Raw genomic sequence first — 21,900 nt, 5'->3', positions numbered from 1 at the left:
GATGTGTTTCTCATCTCTCTTCTTCCCATTTTTAATGTATCAGCCACCTCAGCATCTGCGTTTATGTGGCTAATGTTATAGCAGTAATACATGTCTCCAGTTTATGCTAGTCTCTAAAGTACACATGACTTAATAGTGACCATTTATGTGCCAGAGTCTGCTGCCATATCTGTTACCTAAGTTCCGCTAAACTCTTCGTAGCACTCCATAGCGCACTTGTTAACATACATTGGTTATAAAAAATAAAACAAATGCTGTGTGTAGTTAGTGATTTGAAACTGAGACAATGAAACTTCCTCACAGTCATTCACAGCTCTAAAGTTTGATAACTATCTTGCTACTAATACATCCAGTTATGGTTTGTAAATTTCTGCAATGCATCAAGTTTTTTGTAGTATCTTGCATCTTACTTCCTTCCTATTGTCTAATTATTATTTGTGCTGGATACATTGCCCTTCTGTAAAAATCTCAGTTTTATAATGCATAACACAGTCTGAAAATAGGTAATCTATTTTATTTTCTGTATTTTTCAGTAGAAGGATTTGAGGCTCTGAATCTCATCAACAGAGTAAATTTTAAATTGTAATTTGTGAAGTTTTCCCATTGTTTTTGAGACAGTGGAGCTGGGTTGATGAAACCTTTTTTGCACAAGATATTTCAGCCATTCACCTAGTTTTACTCATTAGCTACCAAATGACATGTATTGATAACAAATGATAATTGTATTACAATAAAATGTTGTACATAGTATTGGATACACATATAATTATTCTCCCAAAGTTGTAATGAGCAAGCAGCAGCACCCATAACATGCAAATATGATGTTGAGTCTTGAGCCACAAACTAGCCAGGATACATTCTTTGGTAGTAGAGGGGATATGGGAGAATTGGAGAGATTTAGAGAAAAAAAGGGCAGAAATTATAACAGGAAATACATGTCATGATAGATTCACAGGTCACAAGAGAACAATTTACAGCATAAGTGCTGAAAAAGATGTTAGAATAATGGGATCCAAAAACCAGCATGACAATAGAGAACTGCAAATGAAAATTGTGCAGATTAGACAGATATTATGAGCTTGTAGGAAATATGTAATTATTGTAAGAAAGTGTGATGTGAAATAGTAGAGTGTGAGATGAGAGTACGATACACAAAATACAAGACTGCAAAATAGAGATGATGATGGAAAAGGGGAGGCTGTCGATCCCATTTACGAGTAGGCTTTTTAAAGCTGTAAATCTCCCAAACAAGCTAATATTTAGTCACAGCTAGAATCATTATTGCATTCCGAGACAAAAGGATTGAATGCTGACTACCATTTACATCTGCATACATGAGTACTTTGCAAGCCACCATATAATGCATGACAGAGGATACTCTGTGCAATTGTTTCTCATTCCCTATTCTGTTCCACTTGCAAATGTAGTGAGGGAAAAATGTACCTGTATGAGCCCTGATTTTCTAACCTTGTGTTCATGGCCCTTATGTGAGATACAGTGTATGTTGGTGGCAGTTGGATAATTCTGCAGTCTGTCATAAATGCCAGTGTTCACGTAAAGTGCCTTTTTTCCCTTTGTTGATTTAATGTGCTGGTAACAAATCTAGGAGCCTGCCTCTAAATTGCTTTGATGTATTCCTTTAATCCAACCTGGTGCAGATTCCAAGCTCTTGATCAGTGTTTGAGAGTGTGTCTCACAAGTGTTCTGTATTTGAACTAAACTTTCCTAGAATTCTTGAAATAAATCAAAGTTGACCTTTTGCCTTCTCTACAATTGGCCTTGCATCCTCATTCCATTTCACATTGCCTTGCAGCGTTTCACATATAAGTCTAATAGATGTGGCTGTGTTAAGCAGCACATCACCATTACTATTTTTGAAGACTACAGGATTGTTTTACTACTCATCTTAACTAACATTACATTTTCTTATGTTTAGAGCAAGGTATTGTTCATCATGTCATCTTCATATATATCTATGAAAGTCACTAAAGACACTAAAGAGTGAATGAGAAAGAGTACTATATACTTTTATTAGCCAGTTTCTATCCTATTCTGTTCACGCAGTGAGGGGAATCGGACTGTCTTTATCCTTTCATACATACCCTAATATCTCTTACCATATTTTTGTGGCTCCAATATGTGATATAGAGATGTTCCATGCATGATGCAAGTTATGTGATTGGCATTGCCTGAGAAACAATTCCAGGCAGACAGTCTCCCACTGCTGCATATACTCCATCCTATTCCTCAACAGATTTCTCGCAGTTGGTGTATCCGATTCAGATGAGCTAGACAGGTTAGTGGTGATCTTAGAAAGAAATCGGAGAGGTCCGGTCTGTCAATAGCTTCTTTTCACAGAGCTGTTTGCAAACTCAGGCTGAAATCTTATAAACTAATGGCAGTGCACTGACTGATCAATTCAGATATTGTTTTGTGATGTCAGTACTGTAACTGGCTACAGCAATGTATGCATGATTGCTAGATTGATCTTGAAGTGTTTTTTTTTTTTTTTTTTTTTTTTTTTTTTTTTTTTTTTTTTTTTTTTTTTTTTTCATGAAGTATGGCTGCAATTATTGAAGTACATGAACTCGCAAAACAATCAATTTTGGAGTTCTGAATATACTTATCAGTTTGACTCTGTGTCATTTGTGTTCTGCCTTCCTACCAACTTTAAAAGTTAGTTCTGCAGAAATCTGGCCTGCTCTGAGTGATATACAATGTTCTTCAGCTAAGAAAAGCTATAAAAAATTAGCTGCACTACATATGTTGCCAGGATGGACAGATTTGTTTAACTGTTTTATGCTGAGAAAGTTAGTTAATTTCATTGGGTCTAAATGAAGAAAAGTCCTTACATTAAAATATCTATTCTGTATTGCAACTTTTTGTATACAGATTTGCTTCCATGTGCATTCTAGCATACAGTTCCAGAAATTAATGAACAAAAGTGAGAACAGTTTTCTCTATTCCTTATACACTTACTCTTTCTGTTAGCCAGTTTAAGGTTTTAACTCAGACCTGTTACTGATAGAATCACACTTTTCATCAGTTAATAAACAGTTTCTAAAATACTACGCAGATTATTGTTTTGGACTCTGAAAGGTCCCAAGTATGACTGCACTGCATGCTAGGCACAATTTGTAGCCCCTCAAAGAAAGTCTTAAATTTCATTTTGAAAATCCAAAATTTTTGTACCCTTTATCCATGAAAGATCGTAAAATTTCACTGATTAATGATATTCTCAAAAGAACTACTACTACTACTCAATTTTGATGCAAATGCATTGAGCTACATGACTTCTCATCACAAGAGCTGGCCACGTACTCTTCCCAACTCTTGCAAGAAATTCCTTTAGCAGTAACAGAGCATGCAAGAGTCTTGGATTAACTGAACAATACAGTTGCCTGTCAGCTTCATATTGCAATTCACTTAACCTGATACTCTTCTTCATTGAACCAATCCTGATTCAGAAATCAATTTGTGTGAAATTACAAAACAGCACATTTCCAAAAAGCAAATAAAAACACTCCGTCTTAAATCAGCTGATGGAATGAAGTAAATTTTACATTTGTGAAATACGAAAATCTGGTTGTTTCACAATTATCATTTTCCCCTTTGTATGTGACTCACATCAAAGCTGCTGAATCTGATTCCCACACTTATTCACAATTTCAGTGACTCATACTTCACATACATATCTCATTCATTCCCTCATTTACTCAGGCAACACAACAAATAATATTGTCCAGTAGAAATTATAACAACAATCTGAAACTGAAATTATCAGTAGATTTTTAGTGTTTTCATCAAAATGTTGTGTACTATGTTACTTAAAGATCAGGTATTTAGTTAACATTCTTCACTGAAACCCACACAAAACATATTACCATGTCAGAAAGTTATTTCTTAAATAAAGACATAAATTTTGTGTTTTTAGTTAATTTTTTGCATACCAAAAGTTATAGTGCAACATTGATTATTGGACCCATCTTTTTCCAACAAACCGTAACTGTGTTAGATATGTAAACAATATACTGCAACCTTTTTTTCAGAGAACTTGCAGTTAATTAAAGGACATTCCGTTATTTCATGCAGGACAATGCAAGAGCATACACCATCAAAGGGTCTGTAACAGTATTATGATTTGTTTTTGATGACAGTAACTATTGTATGTTAACTGCAATAGGGCTGGAGTGTTTAGGGCAATCGGAGATCGCCGCCCTGTTATTGGTTCTTGCATAATGCCAAAACGTACCAATTGTGTTGTACATGGAACACCCTGGTGCTGGAATACCTTTTCTCCAAATTTATCGGACAACAATAAAGTCGCCTTTCTTCCAAAAATTCCCATGAACTCCAAACATGGTAACTGTACTCTAGAACACAGTCAGCAACTCGCGGCTCATGTGCATACTGAGTGTCTTCTCCTGGCAGTGCACATCTGTTTTATTAATAAAGGTCTAATTATTCAGAATATTTTAATTTTGCACCAAAACTGAAATCAAATTAATAATGATAATCAAAAAAATGCCAAATGCAACAACAATTGCCACCTGCGCACCACCAGCACCAGCCAGTCTAGCGAAACGAGTAATTGTGCATTCACGCCACTGTATGAAACTAACAACTACATATTTTGTTTTGAATTTTAGTAAGTGTAAATGTATTGAACCCACATTAGTTCACAAAGCTAAATAGCATGTATGTGACAAAGTAATACTTCTGTTTCTGCAGTGTTCACTTTGTGTTGTGTCCTTGGCAGCCAGAGACTGTGGTCATGTGTGTGATTTGCATTTGGAGTAGTGTGTGTGTGTGTGTGTGTGTGTGTGTGTATCCTTTATATAATACTGTCATTATTCCATCCTGGATTTTCCATTGTCCAAGTGTTTGGGACCTGTACGAAATAGGACTAACAGGGGATGTTGTAGGTATACAGAGAAGGGCAGCACAATGGTTTGTTTGACCCATGTGAGAGTGTTATAGTGATCCTGTAGAAACATAACTGGTAGACTCCTGAAGACAGACACAACCAATTCCGAGAAAGTCTACTAACAAGATTTCAAGAACCAGCTTAAAATGATGACTCTAGGAATATACTAACGACCCCCTGTGTATCGTTTACATAGGAATCTTGAGGACAAGATGAGAATAATGACAGCACACACAGAGGCTTCAAATGAGCATTCTTCCCATGCTCCATAGGTGAATGGAACGGAGAGAAACCCTAATAACTGGTATAATGGAATGTACCGTCCACAATGCACTTCACGGAGGTTTTGCAGAGTGTAGATGTAGATGTAGATGACGTGATAGGGAAGAAAGAGAAAAAAAAGTAGTTTCTCTGCATCAACACACAAAGTACTTCATTTAATTAATAGCGTGAAAGATAGAAATAAAAAGAGACTGCAGACAATTGCTACTATACGAGTAACAAGGGAATGTGCAGTTTTTGGAAGTTTGTTTTGCAGTTTAAGAAATACAAAGATTCTTTTGTAGATGAAGGAAAAATTATGATTAAATATACACCTAGAAAACAGGAAACCTATTTTGAATTCTTTTTTGTGTTTTTGGTTCTATAGTTTGAGGCATTAGACCAAGAAAGGGAGATAAGCTTGAATATCATGTGACTGTAGCTTGTTGTACTGGAAATATTTCAATGAGTAGTGTGTGTCATGCTCTTCTTATCTGGTTATGTTTTCGTATCGAAGTTGGTGGTACTATCTTAAAAAAAAATACACATTTGACACCAATTTGACCATGGCAGAATTTTTTCTATGGACAGAAGTTGTTAGTCTAAGAAACCCTACTAGTATCAGTAGCTGAAGAGAACCTAGTTGGTAAGGTCCAAGCAGCCTGTTGCATTGTCCAACTGATGAAATTGTTGTAGACGAGTGTGTGGCAAAAATTTAGGTGCTATTGTAACGTATGAATTGAGACTGGCAGTTGTCTGTTTGAACAATTGCTATTAATGTTATTTGTTGTGTATAAGGTGTAAGTTGTTTGTCAATAAAAAAAGTAACAAAATAATCTAACCATTACTCCCATACCTCACAGAGCTCTCATGGAAAGGTCCCTAGGGGTGGGATCAATTTTTTGACACTACATATATAGTTGTGAAGATAGAAAGTCATTCTTTATGGTGGTTTGCCCTTGAAAATAATGATAATTTTTGAAACACCATCATATCAGAGCAGTTAAGTTATTTGGCTGGTGTGCTGAATGTTGTTGATTCAAGTCCCTTCAGGCACCAAGTATTTTATTTTTTGCATCTTTATCAAAATCACTGTCATTATTACTTTTATTCAATTAATTGGCTGAAATATATTTTCTTTATTGTTAATCCTTTTACACGTCATTTTAATCCTCATGTTAACTGTTTTATTCAGTCTCGTTGTTTCCCTTCATTCTTTTTTTCATTTGGAATATTTGACCATGTGATTTTTTTATTTACACTGATTTAATTTCTTCCTATTCTTGTTTACCAACTATTCACAAACAAGGCCCACCAATGTGAACGGCTGTAGAGAGTGATGCCTGAGATCACAGTTGTGTAATTGGTTTCAAAGTTGATCTCATGTCTGGGAACCTGTCCCTGACAGTTTAATATTTTTATGATCTTTATAATACTGAGTGCTAGTAAGAACAAATCATGAGGTATTACTTTTCATTGGCCGACATTGTTGTGTATGGGAGGCACCTGTTTAACATGTTTAAAAGAATTGGGCAGCAGTATGCAGTTGTTTGGTGATGAGGTTGTGGTGTAGGTAATGTGTCAAAGGTGAGTGACTGTAGGAAGATCCAAGACAACTTGAACAAAATTTCCAGTTGGTGTGATGAATGGCAGCTAGCCCTAAAAGTGGAAAACTGTAAGTTAGTGCAGATGAGTATCAAGATCAAAACTGTAATGTTCGGATACGGTATTACTAGTCTCCTTCTTGACACAGTCAAGTCATTTAAATATCTGTGCGTAACGTTGCAAAGCAGTGTGAGGAAGAACGAACGTATGAGAACAGTGATAAGCAAGGCGCATGGTTGACTTCGGTTTATTGGGAGAATTTTAGGAAAGAGTGGTTCACCTGTAAAGGAGGCTGCATATAGGACGTTGGAGCAACCTATTCTTGAGTACTGCTTGAGTGTTTGGTGTCCATTCCAGGTCGTATCATAGGAAGACAGTGAAGCAATTCAGAGGCAGGCTACTAGATTAGTTACTGGTAGGTTCAAACAACATGTAAGTGTTATGGAGATGCTTCGGGATCTCAATTGGGAATCCCTGGAGGGAAGGTGACATTTTTTTTTTGAGAAACACTATTGAGAAAATTTAGAGAATCGGCATTTGAAGCTGACTGCCAAATGATTTTATTGCTGTCAACATCCATTGCGCATTAAGGACCACAAAGATAAGATACATGAAATTAGGGCTCATACAGAGACATATAGACAGTCGTTTTCCCCTTGTGTTATTTAAGAGTGAAACAGGAAAGGAAATGACATGTAGTGATACAGGGTACCCACCGCCACGCACTGCACAGTGGCTTTCGGAGCATCTATGTAGATGTAGACATAGATGTAATGTAAATAGAATGTAGAACATAGTACTGGCTGGTAATTACTGCAGGTATAATTTTTGTAACATTGCAGTCAAATTTTTATTTTCTTTGTCTATAAGCACAGTCCGTAACTCTGTATTCCAAAAACTTGTTTTGTTTCTTTAATATTACAGGCTATCAAAGTAATAATGGCCTTAGATGCAACAGGTGTTCTACTTGGCTGGAAGTTTTTTGACCATGCTGCTCACCTGGGAGGAGCACTTTGTGGAATGTGAGTATATATTCATTGCATGTATACATGATTTAGGAGTAAAGGTAACAACTCATCAAATAGTAGAGGTTGAGTCATCCCCACCTTTACTGGGGAGACCAGTTCAATAAAGGATTCATCCAAAAAATAGTAAAGTTTTCCTGGGTGAGGACTCCACTAATTAGTGAGTTTTTATCTGTACTCTGAAATTATTTACATTCTTCCAGGATTTCCTATTATCATTACATACATATGATGATTTTCCTGTTCTCTTTTTAGAGCTGCTCAGATTATTGTATCCTAATTGTTTGTGATACAATAATCTGAGCGGCTCTAAAAAGAGACCAGGAAAATCATCATATGTATGTAATGATAATAGGAAATCCTGGAGGAATGTAAATAATTTCGGAGTACGGATAAATTTTTTTCGACCCTGACGTTAGATTTCGAGGGCTAGGGGTCTTTCTTTTCCCAAGCCTATACTTCCTTTGGTACCGGGCAGCAGTGGGCACCAGTATCGAATTGATGCACAGAGCAAATGATGCTTCAGATGGGTCAAGATCGAAGACTCATGGGCGAAACCAACCATAGTCTGGTTCTTCGGCCATGACACTGCGATGTGGAAAGGAAATGGAAAGACTACCACATTATTATATTTCCTGAACGTTGGAAGACGGAGGATAATGATGGTGTTTCCTGGAGTAAAATATTCCGGAGATAAACTCCCCCGTTCGGATCTCTGGTTGGGGAGTATTTCAGGTGGTGTCATCAAAAGAGATGAACATTTTAATTTCAGGATTGGAACATGGAATGTGAGAACACTTCAATGAGCAGGAAAACTGGAAATTCTGAAGAGAGAAATGGACAAATGTAAAGTGAACATAATGGGTTTAAGTGAAGTGAGGTGGACAGATAGTGGTGAAATAGTACCAGGTAATTACACAATTACACAATTCTGGTGGTAAAAGTTTTGAACGTGGCGTAGCAATAGTGATGGGAAATGAATTAGTGCAAAGTGTGAATAAAGTCTTGTGTCATAGTGACCATTTAATGTTAGTGAAAATAAGTGCAAAGCCAGTAGACATTCTAATAATCCAAGTGTACATGCCAACATCAGATCACAAATACGAAGAAGCGGAGAAAATGTATGATGAAATAGAAGACATCATTCAGTCAGAAGGAACAGGAGAAGTAAATACCATAATCATGGGTGACTGGAATTGTGTGGTTGGACAAAGCAATGAAGCAAACATTGTTGGACAATATGGATTAGGAAAAAGAAACAACAGAGGAGGAATGCTAGTGGAATTCTGTCACCGAAATAATTTGGTGGTGAGGAACACTTGGTTCAAGAAAAGGAAGAGTAAACTGTACACATAGAAGAGCCCAGGAGATATGAAAAGATATCAGATAGACTACATACTCGTCAAACAGAGGTTTAGGGGCATTGTGAAGGACACCAAGACTATGCCAGCTGCTGACATCGACTCGGATCACAACCTTTTGGTTGCAGATATCAGCACAAGGCTGAAGAAGATCTGACAGCGTGGGAGGAGAAAACAGAGATGGGACTTGGAAAAGCTATGATAGAATAACGTGGCAGTAAGAGAATCGTTAGAGAAAAAATTTAATGAAGTGAGACACAAAAATACAAGTGCAAGTGCGGAAGATCAGTGGCAAAATGTTAAAATGGTTTTGTTAAATACTCTGAAGAGTGAAGTTGGTAGGGAAACAGAGAGAGAGAGAGAGAAAACCCTGGATCACCAATGAGATGCTGGAGAAGATAGAGGAAAGGAGGAAGTGTAAAAATGTTAATGAAGAAGAATACAGAAGACTTAACAATTTCCTCAGGAGGGAAAAAGACAAAGCGAAGAAAAAGTACTTAGAAGAAATGTGTGAAGAAATAGAAGAACTACAAAGAAGAGGAAGGTACGACCTCATGTACCAGAAAACGAAGAAACTGGGAGAAGGAGGGAACAAAAGTGTAAGGACTTTTGGAATAGAAGATTCTAGAGAACAAGTGGTTACTGAACAAGTGGAAGTGCTGAAAACATGGGAAGAATTTATAAGGAAACTATATGATACAGAACATTGCCCAGATGACATCGACATAGAGCCAGAGGAAGCTATTGACGAAGGTGAAAAAGGGCCCAGTATACTGACAAGGGGAGTAGAGAAGGCAATAAAGGACATGAAGAGTAGGAAAGCTACAGGGGATGATGACATACCAGTGGATTTGCTTAAAAAAATCGGAAATGAAAGTTTGAAAGTTCTGATACAACTCAAACAAAATCTATGAAACTGGAGAATGGCCTGAAGACTTTTTGGATGTCACAATGGTTACTCTTCAGAAGAAAAAGCAAGCCGAGAAGTGTAGTGATTATAGAACAATTAGTCTGATATCGCATGTGGCAAAGATCATTGCAAGAATACTAAATAGACGGTTGGAAAACAAAATTGAAGAAGTGATGGGAGAAGACCAGTTTGGCTTCAGGAAAGGAAAAGGGACTAGAGACGCCATTGGCATGATGAGGATATTGTCAGAGTTTTGGCTGTTAACGAAGAAGTTTGCACTTGTTTTATAGACTGGCAGAAGGCCTTCGACAGAGTCAACTGAAATATATTGATGAAAATCGTTGTTGTTGTTGTTGTTGTTGTTGTTGTGGTCTTCAGTCCAGAGACTGGTTTGATGCAGCTCTCCATGCTACTCTATTCTGTGCAAGCTTCTTCATCTCCCAGTACCTACTGCAACCTACATCCTTCTGAATCTATTTATTGTATTCATCTCTTGGTCTCCCTCAACTATTTGTACCCTTAAGGAAATAGGAATCAACTGGAGAGATCGGAGACTTATAAGGCACTTGTACCTGGGACAAAGGGTAAAGGTACGACTGAACTATGGAGAAATGAACAGTGTGGAAATAGGAAGGGGAGTGAGACAAGGATGTTGTCTATCGCCAAGTCTCTTCAACCTGTATGGAGAAATGCTAGTGAGAGAAGCGCTGAAAGGATGCGGAAACTTCAAAGTAGGAGGACATCTCATCAACACCATTAAGTATGCAGACGACCTGGTAGTGCTCGCCAAAAATCAGAGACAGCTGCAACACATGATGAACAATTTAGAGGAAACGGGAAGAAAATACGGCACAGTAATCAACATCGAAAAATCAAAAGTGACGCACATATCAAAACGTGAGAAACAATTGAAGATAACTGTTGACAATCAGGAACTGGAAAACGTGAATCAGCTCAAGTACCTGGGAAGTTTTATCACAAAGGATGCCCACTGCACCAACGAAATCTGAGCAAGAATCGCCATGGCCAAAGCTGCTCTCAACAAGAAGAGGACTCTGCTGACCAGCAAGTTGAGTTTGTCATTGAGGAAAAAACTGATAAAGTGCTACATTTGGAGCATTGCACTGTATGGAGCAGAGACATGCATCATGAGAAAGGAGGAGAAAAAATACTTAGAGAGCTTTGAAATGTGGTGCTGGAGGAGAATCAAGTGGACAGATCGCATAAAAAAGATTATTACTGCGAAGAGTAGGAGAGAAGAGAAGTATTCTGCGTACAATTCTTCAGAGAAAGGCCAACTGGATTGGACATGTACTTAGACACGAGGGACTCATACATGATTTCATCGAAGGGAAACTCAGAGGAAACGCAGGATGAGGAAGAAGAAGAATTCAACATCTGGACGACATGAAAGATGGAAGGAGATACAACAGACTGAAGGAAGAAGCTGAAGACAAGGAACTGTGGAATCAGAAATTCTCCGTACGAAGACATGGACCTGCCACTAGGCAGAATACTACATAATAATAATAATAATAATAATTCTTTGTGCTTGAACCCAGTTAGAAAATACCCAACAAAGGAATTTTTTTATTGTAGCTTAATTGTGCAGATTGAGTTAAGGTTTTTGTTTGCACTCTCTCCAGGTTCTTTTTCCCTCTCTGTTATTGACTTTGGATGTCACGCCCTTCCAAGTTTCCCCTCGTACTTGGAACAAGAGGAATTTATTACATTTAGTTTCAAGCAAAGACTGATTTCTGTCATTTGTCAATGTGAGTAAGGCATGCTTTCAGTGAAAATTTACGCTTTTTGTAAACCTGCCTTAGAAAATGCTTTTTCATATTATCACAAATGCAGGTTACTGATAATTAATTTGTGCCAATGTGGACAGAAAACTATTTTCCGCATAGGTACTCAACTTGAATGATGTTCACACTGTGCTCTGCAGGATTGTGTTGTTAGTAGTAGTGTTAAGTGTCATGACTTGCTGTTACGCACAAGTACTGGTAATGATGACACGCATCAGTATGCATTACAGTTGCAGACATTCAACATGGATCTGGATAATGTGAGCAGGGCTTTACTCATAAAGTTGTTTTATCAAAACAAAACCAGTACTGCTGCTGGTCTTCATGAATATCAGTGTGTCAGTGCATTAAAGGAATACGGAGAGGTCCAGTCTCCGCACTCGATGACCAGTTGTGCCAAATTGTCGAAGAAGGCTGGGAATGCTGGACACAATATGCAATCTTCAAGCAGGTGCATGAGCTGTGTCATGATAGTTGAACATTCCATGGTCCACTGTTCAAAAAGTGCTGTGAATCATTGTGAAATGGTGTCTCTAATGCAGCTCCACATTCTTGCGGATGCAGATGATTGTCATCTTGAGCAACGTTTGTAACCTGGAACGTAAACATAGTATGCAGCCAGCCGGAGTGGCCGAGCGGTTAAAGGCGCTACAGTCTGGAACCGCACGACCGTTACGGTCGCAGGTTCGAATCCTGCCTCGGGCATGGATGTGTGTGATGTCCTTAGGTTAGTTAGGTTTAAGTAGTTGTAAGTTCTAGGGGACTTATGACCACAGCAGTTGAGTCCCATAGTGCTCAGAGCCATAGTATGCAGTTAAAAAATGTTACCCTCTCAATTGGAAATTAATGTGTGTCTTCCAATGGTTTATTGGTAATTTCTCTTCTGCGTGTCCTTATAAATGTTTCCACAAAATTTCATTGCCCCACAATCAATCGTTTTTCATAGGGGCCATCTCATGTAGTGAAACTTTAATTATAACCTCCCTGTACTTTAATGTAAACTCATTTTGAGGCAGTTCAGATACTTCTAATAACAAATGGGAGTGTAGCAAAGCAGAATACTATAGCTACAGAATTAACCTTGAGGGACTGCAGATAAATTTCTAATTCAATATAGAAGCTAAATTATTGAGTATGTTTGTTTGAATGGCCTGTTCCACAGTAGATGTTACCTATCAGTTACTACTACTACTAATACTACTACTACCACCATTATTACTATTTTCCTCTTTCTGAATTTGGCGAACTATGGACTCTGTAGAACTTTAGGCTTTTTGGCCTTTTTTCCCTCTCTTCCCAGGACATCTGCATTCTTTCATTTCATTTCTTCCTCTCCTCCTCGAAAATGTCCTCCACAGTAGATGTTACCAATCAGTTACTACTACTACTACTACTACTACTACTTCTATCATTATTACTATTTTCCCCCTTCTGAATTTGGCCAACTATGGACTGTGTAGAGCTTAAGGTTTTTTGGCCTTTTTTCCTCTCTTCTTAGGACATCTGCATTCTTTCATTTCTTTTCTTTCTCTCCTCCTTGGAAATGTAATGTGTGGACCTTCTTGTTAGTGGTTTCTTTTCAAATGATCTTATGGTGTTGACTTTGCTTCTGAATTCTTCTTTGTTTTGGGTCATCTCTAGACCAGTTTCTGTGCGTCCCTTTTCACTTTAATGATGTGATTAACTGAAGATCTTTCTGCTCAGTCGGTGTTCATCCATTCTTGCTAGTTGTCCATAAAATTTCAACTGTTGTGTCCGCATTGTGTCCATTAATTTCTTGATGTAGTTCTAGAGCTCCTCATTTTTCCTATTCTTCCAAGTTCCATGAGTAGTCTTATGAGGTCCCAGAATTTCCGTCCCCTTTGCACTGTAAAGTGTAGAGTCCCTTTTAGTTTTGTAACAATTATAGTGTCTGATTTTGGCCTTGTAGGATATCGCTCCTTCTCTCTCTCTCTCTCTCTCTCTCTCTCTCTCTCTCTCTCTCCCTTTTTTTTTTTTTTTTTTTTTTTTTTTTTTTTTTTTTTTTTTTTTTTTAGGCAAAGTCTTGACTGCCTCTTTATCCTGTCCATTGAGCTGGATCCATTCTCCTAAGTATTTGAATTTATTTGGCCTTCTAATCTTTCTATATTTTACCTCCAAATATTTCTCTCCTTGGAGTCTGTGTTCCATATATTAGTTCTTTTCATATGAGACTTTGAGACCCATTTTTTCAGCAATTTCATCTAAAATCTCCAGTCTTCTTCATGCACTTTTCTGGTTTCTGGCAGACAGTTTCAGGTCATTGACAAAAACTAAACAGTTGATTTCTAAGTTGTTTCCTTTCTTCCCAACATGTATTTCACTAATTCTTTCCATCTTCAGAGTTACTTCCCAGGTTGTTTGTTATTTTTAAATGTCATAAATGTACTGCAATTTTAGAATGTTATAGTCCAGATCCATTTTGCCACTTATAGATAAAAAATGTTTTTTGCTTGTGAATGTGTGGTACAGTTTACTTATGGTATTCATTACCAATTTTTACATGCATTGAAGTTCACAGGTTTTTTTCTCCCCCTCACTGTTAGCAGAGACTGTAGTTGAAACAACTAGGTTGCACTTTCACCTTCATGATTTTTTGGCTTTTAGGAATCCACTTCTCCTCTTGCTACATTCGTCTTCTTTTCATTTCATTGTTGTAAAACTTACACAATTCCTCTTCACAGAAATTTTACTGTTGTATCATCTGTATTTCATTCAGCACAATGTTTTTGTGTCTTCGTTGATTTGTGTGTGTGTGTGTGTGTGTGTGTGTGTGTGTGTGTGTGTGTGTGTGTACGCGCGGGCGTGCGTGTGCCCCCGCCCTCGCTTGTGTGTGAATTTCCATTCGCCCAATAATTCATTTTCACCTTTATCTGGAAAATCTAAGGACATATTGAAGATAGGAGTGGATGAAAGTTCTTATCCCGAGATAACCCCGGGTTGACAAAAATCTCTGCAGATATTCATTAAAACATGTTATTTATTACAAAGATTAATTTCTTGATTCAGATGTACAAATAAGATGGCAGATGAGATATACATGTGAGACACACACACTAGAATGATATTAGAAATCAGTTTGTGTGATAGGTTCTGAAGTATGATGTGATGCACAAGGGCCCTGACACTGGGGCATTGTCTCTCTCTCTGGACATGTGTCCCATGTGTATATTACTTCTTGGAGCAAACTACGCACACTTGTGATGATTTTCTCTTCTTCTCTGTTGGTCCAATGAATTCTAGGAAATGTTTTTCCATCAACGAAAGAGGATGGGGCATTTATCCTGGTTGGCCTGGCTTAGGAGAAATGATGCTCCCTTTGTACTCCCCAAGTATTTTTTCCAAGAGGTTCAACATAAATTTCAGTGAGTCCTTTTTCTCTCCAAATTTGCCATACAAAATAAATAAATTCCACACAGAAATTTCCAGCAAATGGAAAAAGATTTTCTTGTAATACTTTTTGCTTTGCTTTCTGGGTATTGGATATGATGACATTCTCTGATTGGCTTGATCCTCTCCTCGAATTGTGTCATTGTAATCAAGCACAAGCTTTGGCTTTATTATTTTCTTTGACCTTTTCTCAGTCTTCACCACATCCATAGAGTGGATAGCTGAAAGAAGTACCATGTCATTCTTGTCCATTTCGACGCAATGCTAGAACTTTTCATCATCTTTCAGCTGCATTTCTCCCTTTCGTAATTGCTTATTTCAGGGAGATTGTTACAGCTATTTCTGAGTCATTTTTACCATTCTGTAACTATCAGTGGACGTCAAAAGTAGGAAATCTGCTAAGTACAGGGATGTGTAAATTTTATTCCAAATCTTGCCCTTTTCATCAGGATATACTGTTCCTAACCCAATCGGCTCTTGTACAAAAGTAGACTTTCATCTACCGTAATGACCTGTTCAAAAATAAGAAGTTTTAAATTTACTTTCAAGATGCTGGTAAATTGGCCAGGTTTTGTTCAGCTTAGGATTTGGGTGAGTTGCTACACTGCATTATCAGAAAAGTGAAGATATTTTTTTGTTTGGCAGAACCTCCTGTAAGATATTACGTTATTGAAAAATGGAGTTCATAAGCTTGCCAGCTGCAACCATTACATCTACAATTCTGGTTTATGAACAACACATTGCAAAATGGTTAGAACAAAGAAAATTTTAGGTTCTTCGTATCACGGGCAAAAAGCTGGGATCAAAACACATTGGCTGATATACATTGCTGTTTCCAACTGTATAATTTCCAGCAAATCTCTGTCAAAAAAGTGTTCAAATATTTCAAGTTCATCATTGGCAAAAGGAGTTGTACAGTAAGGATCAACAGAAAACAGGTATCATGGAGGAGAGCAATCAGTATTTGGATCAACAAAATGCCATGCTCTCATCTGATACCGATCTATATCTGTGTCTGCCTCATTTAATGAACGTTCAAGAGAGTCATCATCAGATTCTGAAACAGAGATGCCTCCCCACTTCTCTACCTCATTGGAATAATCACTGTTCATTTTAGAAGACTGCAAGCAGTCATAATACTGCAACAACAGCACCAAAGTGGTACTAAAGGACACGGTAATGATGCAATACCAATGACTATTGAAACTCTATTGATGCAAGTTTTTCTTGTTGGAAATACATCCCTCAACTCCTAATCCTCCTAAAGGCTTCACGTGCACAAGCCAGTATCAATACACTGAAACAAAATTGCAAAAAAACACTAAATAGTGGCAGCAGAAGCAATTGCAATGATTATAGTACATATGCTGGTACCAACTAGTAGCAGTAGAAGGAACTACAAAGATTGTAATTGAGAAGCTGGTGCAGGGGCATGCAGAATTCAGGAGCTAAGTTACCTCATAATAATATTTTCTGGCTAAACAGTTTAACCCGAGTTATCTCGCTCCAGGACAACTGGGAAAAACCCAGGAATTTTTTCATCTGGAAAAAAATCTGGGAATTTTTTAGAACTCTGGGAAATTTTTATTACTTCTAGTTTTCAGTTAATTTTTGTAATTTTGACTGCTAAGAAATGATATTCTAACAAAGAATTTTACTTTAGACTGCTACTGCAGAGTAATACCTCGGCAATAAAACATAAATGAGAGAATAACACCAGTTTCAAAAACAAAACACAGTGCAGTACTACATAACAACAAACTCCTTTTGATGAGCATGACGCCACAACTGTTTACATTTCTAATAAGTCGGGGGAAAATATTTCAAATTATGGTTTGAGAAGCATTACTCTCATAGTAAATTTCCTGTTACACAAGATGAATTATATTACATGTGAGAATGTGTGATGAATTTTTTAAAGCACAGAACATTTGAATCTCATTCAAAACTTAACACTTTGAGGTCCAGCCACTTAGAAATATTTCGGGCCCAGAAGACCAGCCATTTATGTCATTATTTAAAATTTTACTGGCACTTTTATGTTTGATGTATCTTAAAAGAAGAAGCTTCAGGTTAGTTTTTCATACTTACTTTAGTTCTTTTGTAGATTACAAATTATGAAGTGAAGTGATAGTGGCAAAAAGTATAATTAAACCTTCAAAAAAAGGATGAGGTGAGTTGTTGAGCAGTTCCACACATAATTAGCTTTTCTGTGAAAAAGTCAAGGCATTTGGCAGAACATTTATTAAGCGAGGTAATCCATGAAATGTGTACTGCACTTCAGTGAAATTCACAACATGCTTGTCACAAATATTCAGCTGCTGCAATTTAAGCTGTGCTTTTAGGATCCTGCCTAACCACACTCTCAGAAAAAACAGCAAAAAAATTTTGATGACCAACACTATATGTGAAAACTTTGCTTTTCTAGTAACTATACGATATGTATAGTAATTTAAACCAATAATTTTTCCTATTTGTGTGTTCACGCTACTTGCCAGTGATTTGCTATTGGCTGACTACATCACGTCCTATGCTCTGAATGTCTGCTGTCATTGGCTGGTGAGATTATATGATGTAGGCAATGGCTGGCTGACAAAATGTCCATCACAGTCTCTTTTTCAGTGCTTCAGAAGCTACTACATCACGTCCTATGCCCTGAATGTCTGCTGCCATTGGCTGGCGAGATTATATGATGTAGGCAATGGCTGGCTGACAAAATGTGCATCACAGTCTCTTTTTCAGTGCTTCAGAAGCTACTGTCTGGTGGAATTCATATTTGTACTTTCATAATATGAAAATATGAATTGTACACATTGCTGTGCATCAAAAGTCTTTTTAAAATGTATTGTTCTTTGCTGGGTTTCATTTCCTAAAGTGGTAGGAAGTTCTAGGGTGGTCTGTAAAATCTTTATCGTTCAAAGGATCTATGTGTTTTACAGCTCTGAGGGGAAAGTGTTTATTATTATTATTATTATTATTATTATTATTTATTTTATGGCCTTTATTAGACCACTGTAGTCAAAAATACAAAGTTCTAATTAAGTTGTTACACAGGGATACAATTTGGTTCGACAATAACTTAATATGATATTTAGGTAATATAATTATTAGAGGCTATTCTTATATGAAAGGTGTTTTGCTCTTCTGTCTGGCCAATATTTCTTCATTCTTTCAGATATTTTCTTTCTCTCTTCATCTGAGACAACTCTTCCTGTACTCCTTTTATTGATTTTCATTTGTAGTCTGGTCTGCGGGTCTTGCAGTATTCTGGTTTTCTCTGTCTTGTTTTTTAGGTCATCTACTGTAATTTGAAGTTCTTTTATATCTTCCTTAATTTCTGTGATCCATTTAATGTCGCTCTTGCTATTCCACAATTTTTGTATTATTTTTTTACTAATTCTGTTTTCTGGAGTTCTCATCAGATGTCCAACGAATGAGATGCGTTTCTTCCTGATTGTGCTCATGATTGGTTCTATTTTCTTATATACTGTTTCATTTGATGCTATTCTCCAATGTCCATTTATTTTATACTGTTTATTTATACATGTCCTAATTATTCTTCTTTCTATTTTTAGTATTCTGTCAATTTCTGCTGTATTAGTTGTTTTGAAGATAGTTTCAGCTGCATACGTTATTTCTGGTTGTGTAACTGTTTTATAGTGTTTTAATTTTGCATCTATAGATAGGCTTTTTTTGTTGTATGTAGTTTTGGTAATGTAGTTTGCATAGTTCAGTTTTTTTATTCTGTTTTGCCATGATGGCTTCTCATTTAGATTGTATGTTATTATTTCACCTAAATATTTAAATTTATCAACAATTTTGATTTCCTGTTCTCCTATTGTAATTTTGTTGGCAAGTGGTGGATCAGTTAGCATAATCTCCATTTTTTCAAATGATATTCTTTATCGTTCAAAGGATCTATGTGTTTTACAGCTCTGAGGGGAAAGTGTATTGTCATTTAACATGGAAAAATTAATGTACTTTTAACTGGGATGTATTGTATTTTCACACAGGGAACAGTTTATTTTCACCTAGGAAAAAGTGTATTTTTAACTGGGAAATCTGGAATTTTTTGTTCTCACCCATGTATACACCCTGTAACAGTATAGCTGCACTCTTTTTTTGTCCATTTCTGTTTGCTTGTAATTTTGAGGTACAGAACTAAACCAACAAATTATTCCAAGCAGAGTATGGCATACAGCGTTCTGTTCTGCCTCTCAAAGTTAGGTGGAAGCCTTTCAGAAGCAGTGGTAAAAATGTTGTTTCCTGTAAGGACATGATTTTCTTTGGTTGATGTCTGCATTATAGCAATGTGTACTTCTACAGCACTTCACTGTTGCTTCAGTAATTTCTAGAAAACAATCATAACCAAAATTTCCTGTAGCACTAGTCTATTACAATATAGAATGTGTTTTCTCAATGGAGATTGCTCACATTTGCAAATGTGATAGCAATGCGCTACAAATGCAGAATAATAGCTAAAAAAAGACATGATAATGCTATGTAATGTTAACATAGTTATTAAAAAATGTGCAGTAAAACTTAACCATAGTATATTATATGTAGTGTATGTTCTACTTCAAACTTTTTCATAATAACAATCAGTATACTATTCCCAGTATGTAAGCCACATGTAATTCCTAATGAAAACGGGCATAGCTCTTCAAAACCTTGCAATAATAATAAATTTTTGACAAGGCTTTGTGCCGGCATCTGTACATTTATAATTTTCCTCTGTTTGTCCTTTGATTCTTTTAAACTGTATGGTTTTAAACAAAATTCTCTTCCAGTTTCTGGTGCTACTGGGGAAACACCTACATTTGGAAAAATAGAGAACCATTACTCCAGTGGTGGCATGCTCTACGTGGTCCACCAAAGAAGTAAGATGCAGACTGAAAGCTGTATCTCAATATACTTTCCAGCTCCCAATGTTTTCGTGTGGATAGTCCAGACGCCTAAATATGTAAATCTGGAAAAATGTGAATTATATTTTCTGAGTGTAACACATTGTTTTAATATGTAATTTAGGCATTAAATATCACAATTTTGACTTCCTTTTATCAAGAAGTAACATTTTCATTGTGACCTTTGTGTCCCCCTTCCTTAAGAGAGCCAGAACGAGTGCTTAAGACTCAATATAGGATTGAGAAGTGGCCAGAGGTAAGTAGGCAACTCCAAACATTGGGCACCAGTGTTCCTCTTTCCATGCTCACATCAAACACGCTGACACAGAACAGTATCTTAATTTTGAAGTTTTCCTCGTCAAGTAATTCCTCCTTCATACCATAAGAATCTGCAGATGACAAAGATTTTAATGGTTGTAGTCTTATCCCTCTAACATCACTTGTGGAAACACTTTTCTTCTTGAGCAAGATGATCATCCAAACATTAAAGTCACATAATATTTTACTGCAGCCCAGTGGTGTTTATCGACTGCTTATTTCATCAGAGCTTTATTTTATTCTCTTCAAACATTCAAAGTATCAAATGAATCACTTAAACCCCTATTGTAGATGGCAGTTTTTGTGTTGTATTATGGGTAATTTTGTTTCATCCTCTGGATTCCAAGATTCTTGAATTTTAAAGATGTTCATTTCATCTCAGATCTGTAATTAACACTTGCCACCCACTGGGACCCACTTCTTGCTACTTTTCTTTTGTTTTCTCACATGTTGCACTGTCCATTATGATTCCATTGCATCTGTTCTCTTTCACTCCTTCCCTTCTGATCCCAACTGCTGCTGAAATCTGCAATAGGTCTTCTATTTTTCTACTTTCAAACGTTGACCAGTCAGAACTTTATGACCACTGACCTATTATCAATATAAACTCATACTGGCAGTAGCAGCGTCACAAGGCAGAAATGACTGCTAATCAGACACATGCATGGTGCTTGTAATATGTGTGTGCAGTCCACATGTAGTATGCAGTGATTTGCTATTGGCTGACCACATCACATCCTATGCTCTGAATGTCTGCTGTCATTGGCTGGCGAGATTATATGATGTAGGCAATGGCTGGCTGACAAAATGTCAATCAGTCTCTTTTTCAGTGCTTCAGAAGCTACTACATCACGTCCTATGCGATCAAAAATATCTGGACACCACTAAAAATGTGTGTTTCATATTCGATGCACTGTGCTGCCACCTACTGGCAGGTACTTCATATCAGTGACCTCAGTAGTTATTAGGCATCGTGAGAGAGCAGAATGGGGTGCTCCACGGAACGTAGTCAGGTGACTGGGTGTCACTTGTGTCATATGTCTGCACACGAGATTTCCACACTCCTAAATATCCCTTGGTCAACTGTTTCTGATGTGATAGTGAATTGGAAACAGGAAGGGACGTGTACAGCAAAAAGCGTACAGGCGACTGTGTATGTTGACTGACAGAGACTGCCGACAATTGAAGAGGGTCGTAATGTGTAATAGGCAGAAATCTATCCAGAACATCATACAGGAATTCCAAACTGCATCAGGATCCACTGCAAGTACTATGACAGTTAGGCAAGAGGTGAGAGAACTTGGATTTCATGGTCGAGCGGCTGCTCATAAGCCACACATCGTGCCAGTAAATGCCAAACGACACCTCGCTTG

The 21,900-nt window shown here is 37.1% G+C and overlaps 1 protein-coding gene across 1 annotated transcript in view; it reads left to right on the top strand.

The window, feature by feature from the left end:
- LOC124776314 (presenilins-associated rhomboid-like protein, mitochondrial) overlaps nucleotides 1–20,365 on the top strand; it is a 106,495-nt gene extending 86,130 nt beyond the window's left edge. The window contains exons 8-9 of the mRNA XM_047251247.1: nucleotides 7,718–7,815; nucleotides 20,096–20,365. Of these exons, the coding sequence (XP_047107203.1) occupies nucleotides 7,718–7,815; nucleotides 20,096–20,189 (192 nt within the window). The 3' untranslated portion in view covers nucleotides 20,190–20,365. The remainder of the gene's footprint in view (nucleotides 1–7,717; nucleotides 7,816–20,095) is intronic.
- The last annotated feature ends 1,535 nt before the right edge of the window (nucleotides 20,366–21,900 follow it).

This window comes from Schistocerca piceifrons, chromosome 2 (assembly GCF_021461385.2).
Source record: "Schistocerca piceifrons isolate TAMUIC-IGC-003096 chromosome 2, iqSchPice1.1, whole genome shotgun sequence".
Taxonomy (NCBI): Eukaryota; Metazoa; Arthropoda; class Insecta; order Orthoptera; family Acrididae; genus Schistocerca; species Schistocerca piceifrons.
Note: the sequence above shows the minus strand (reverse complement) of the source record. Positions and strands in the feature narration are given on the sequence as shown.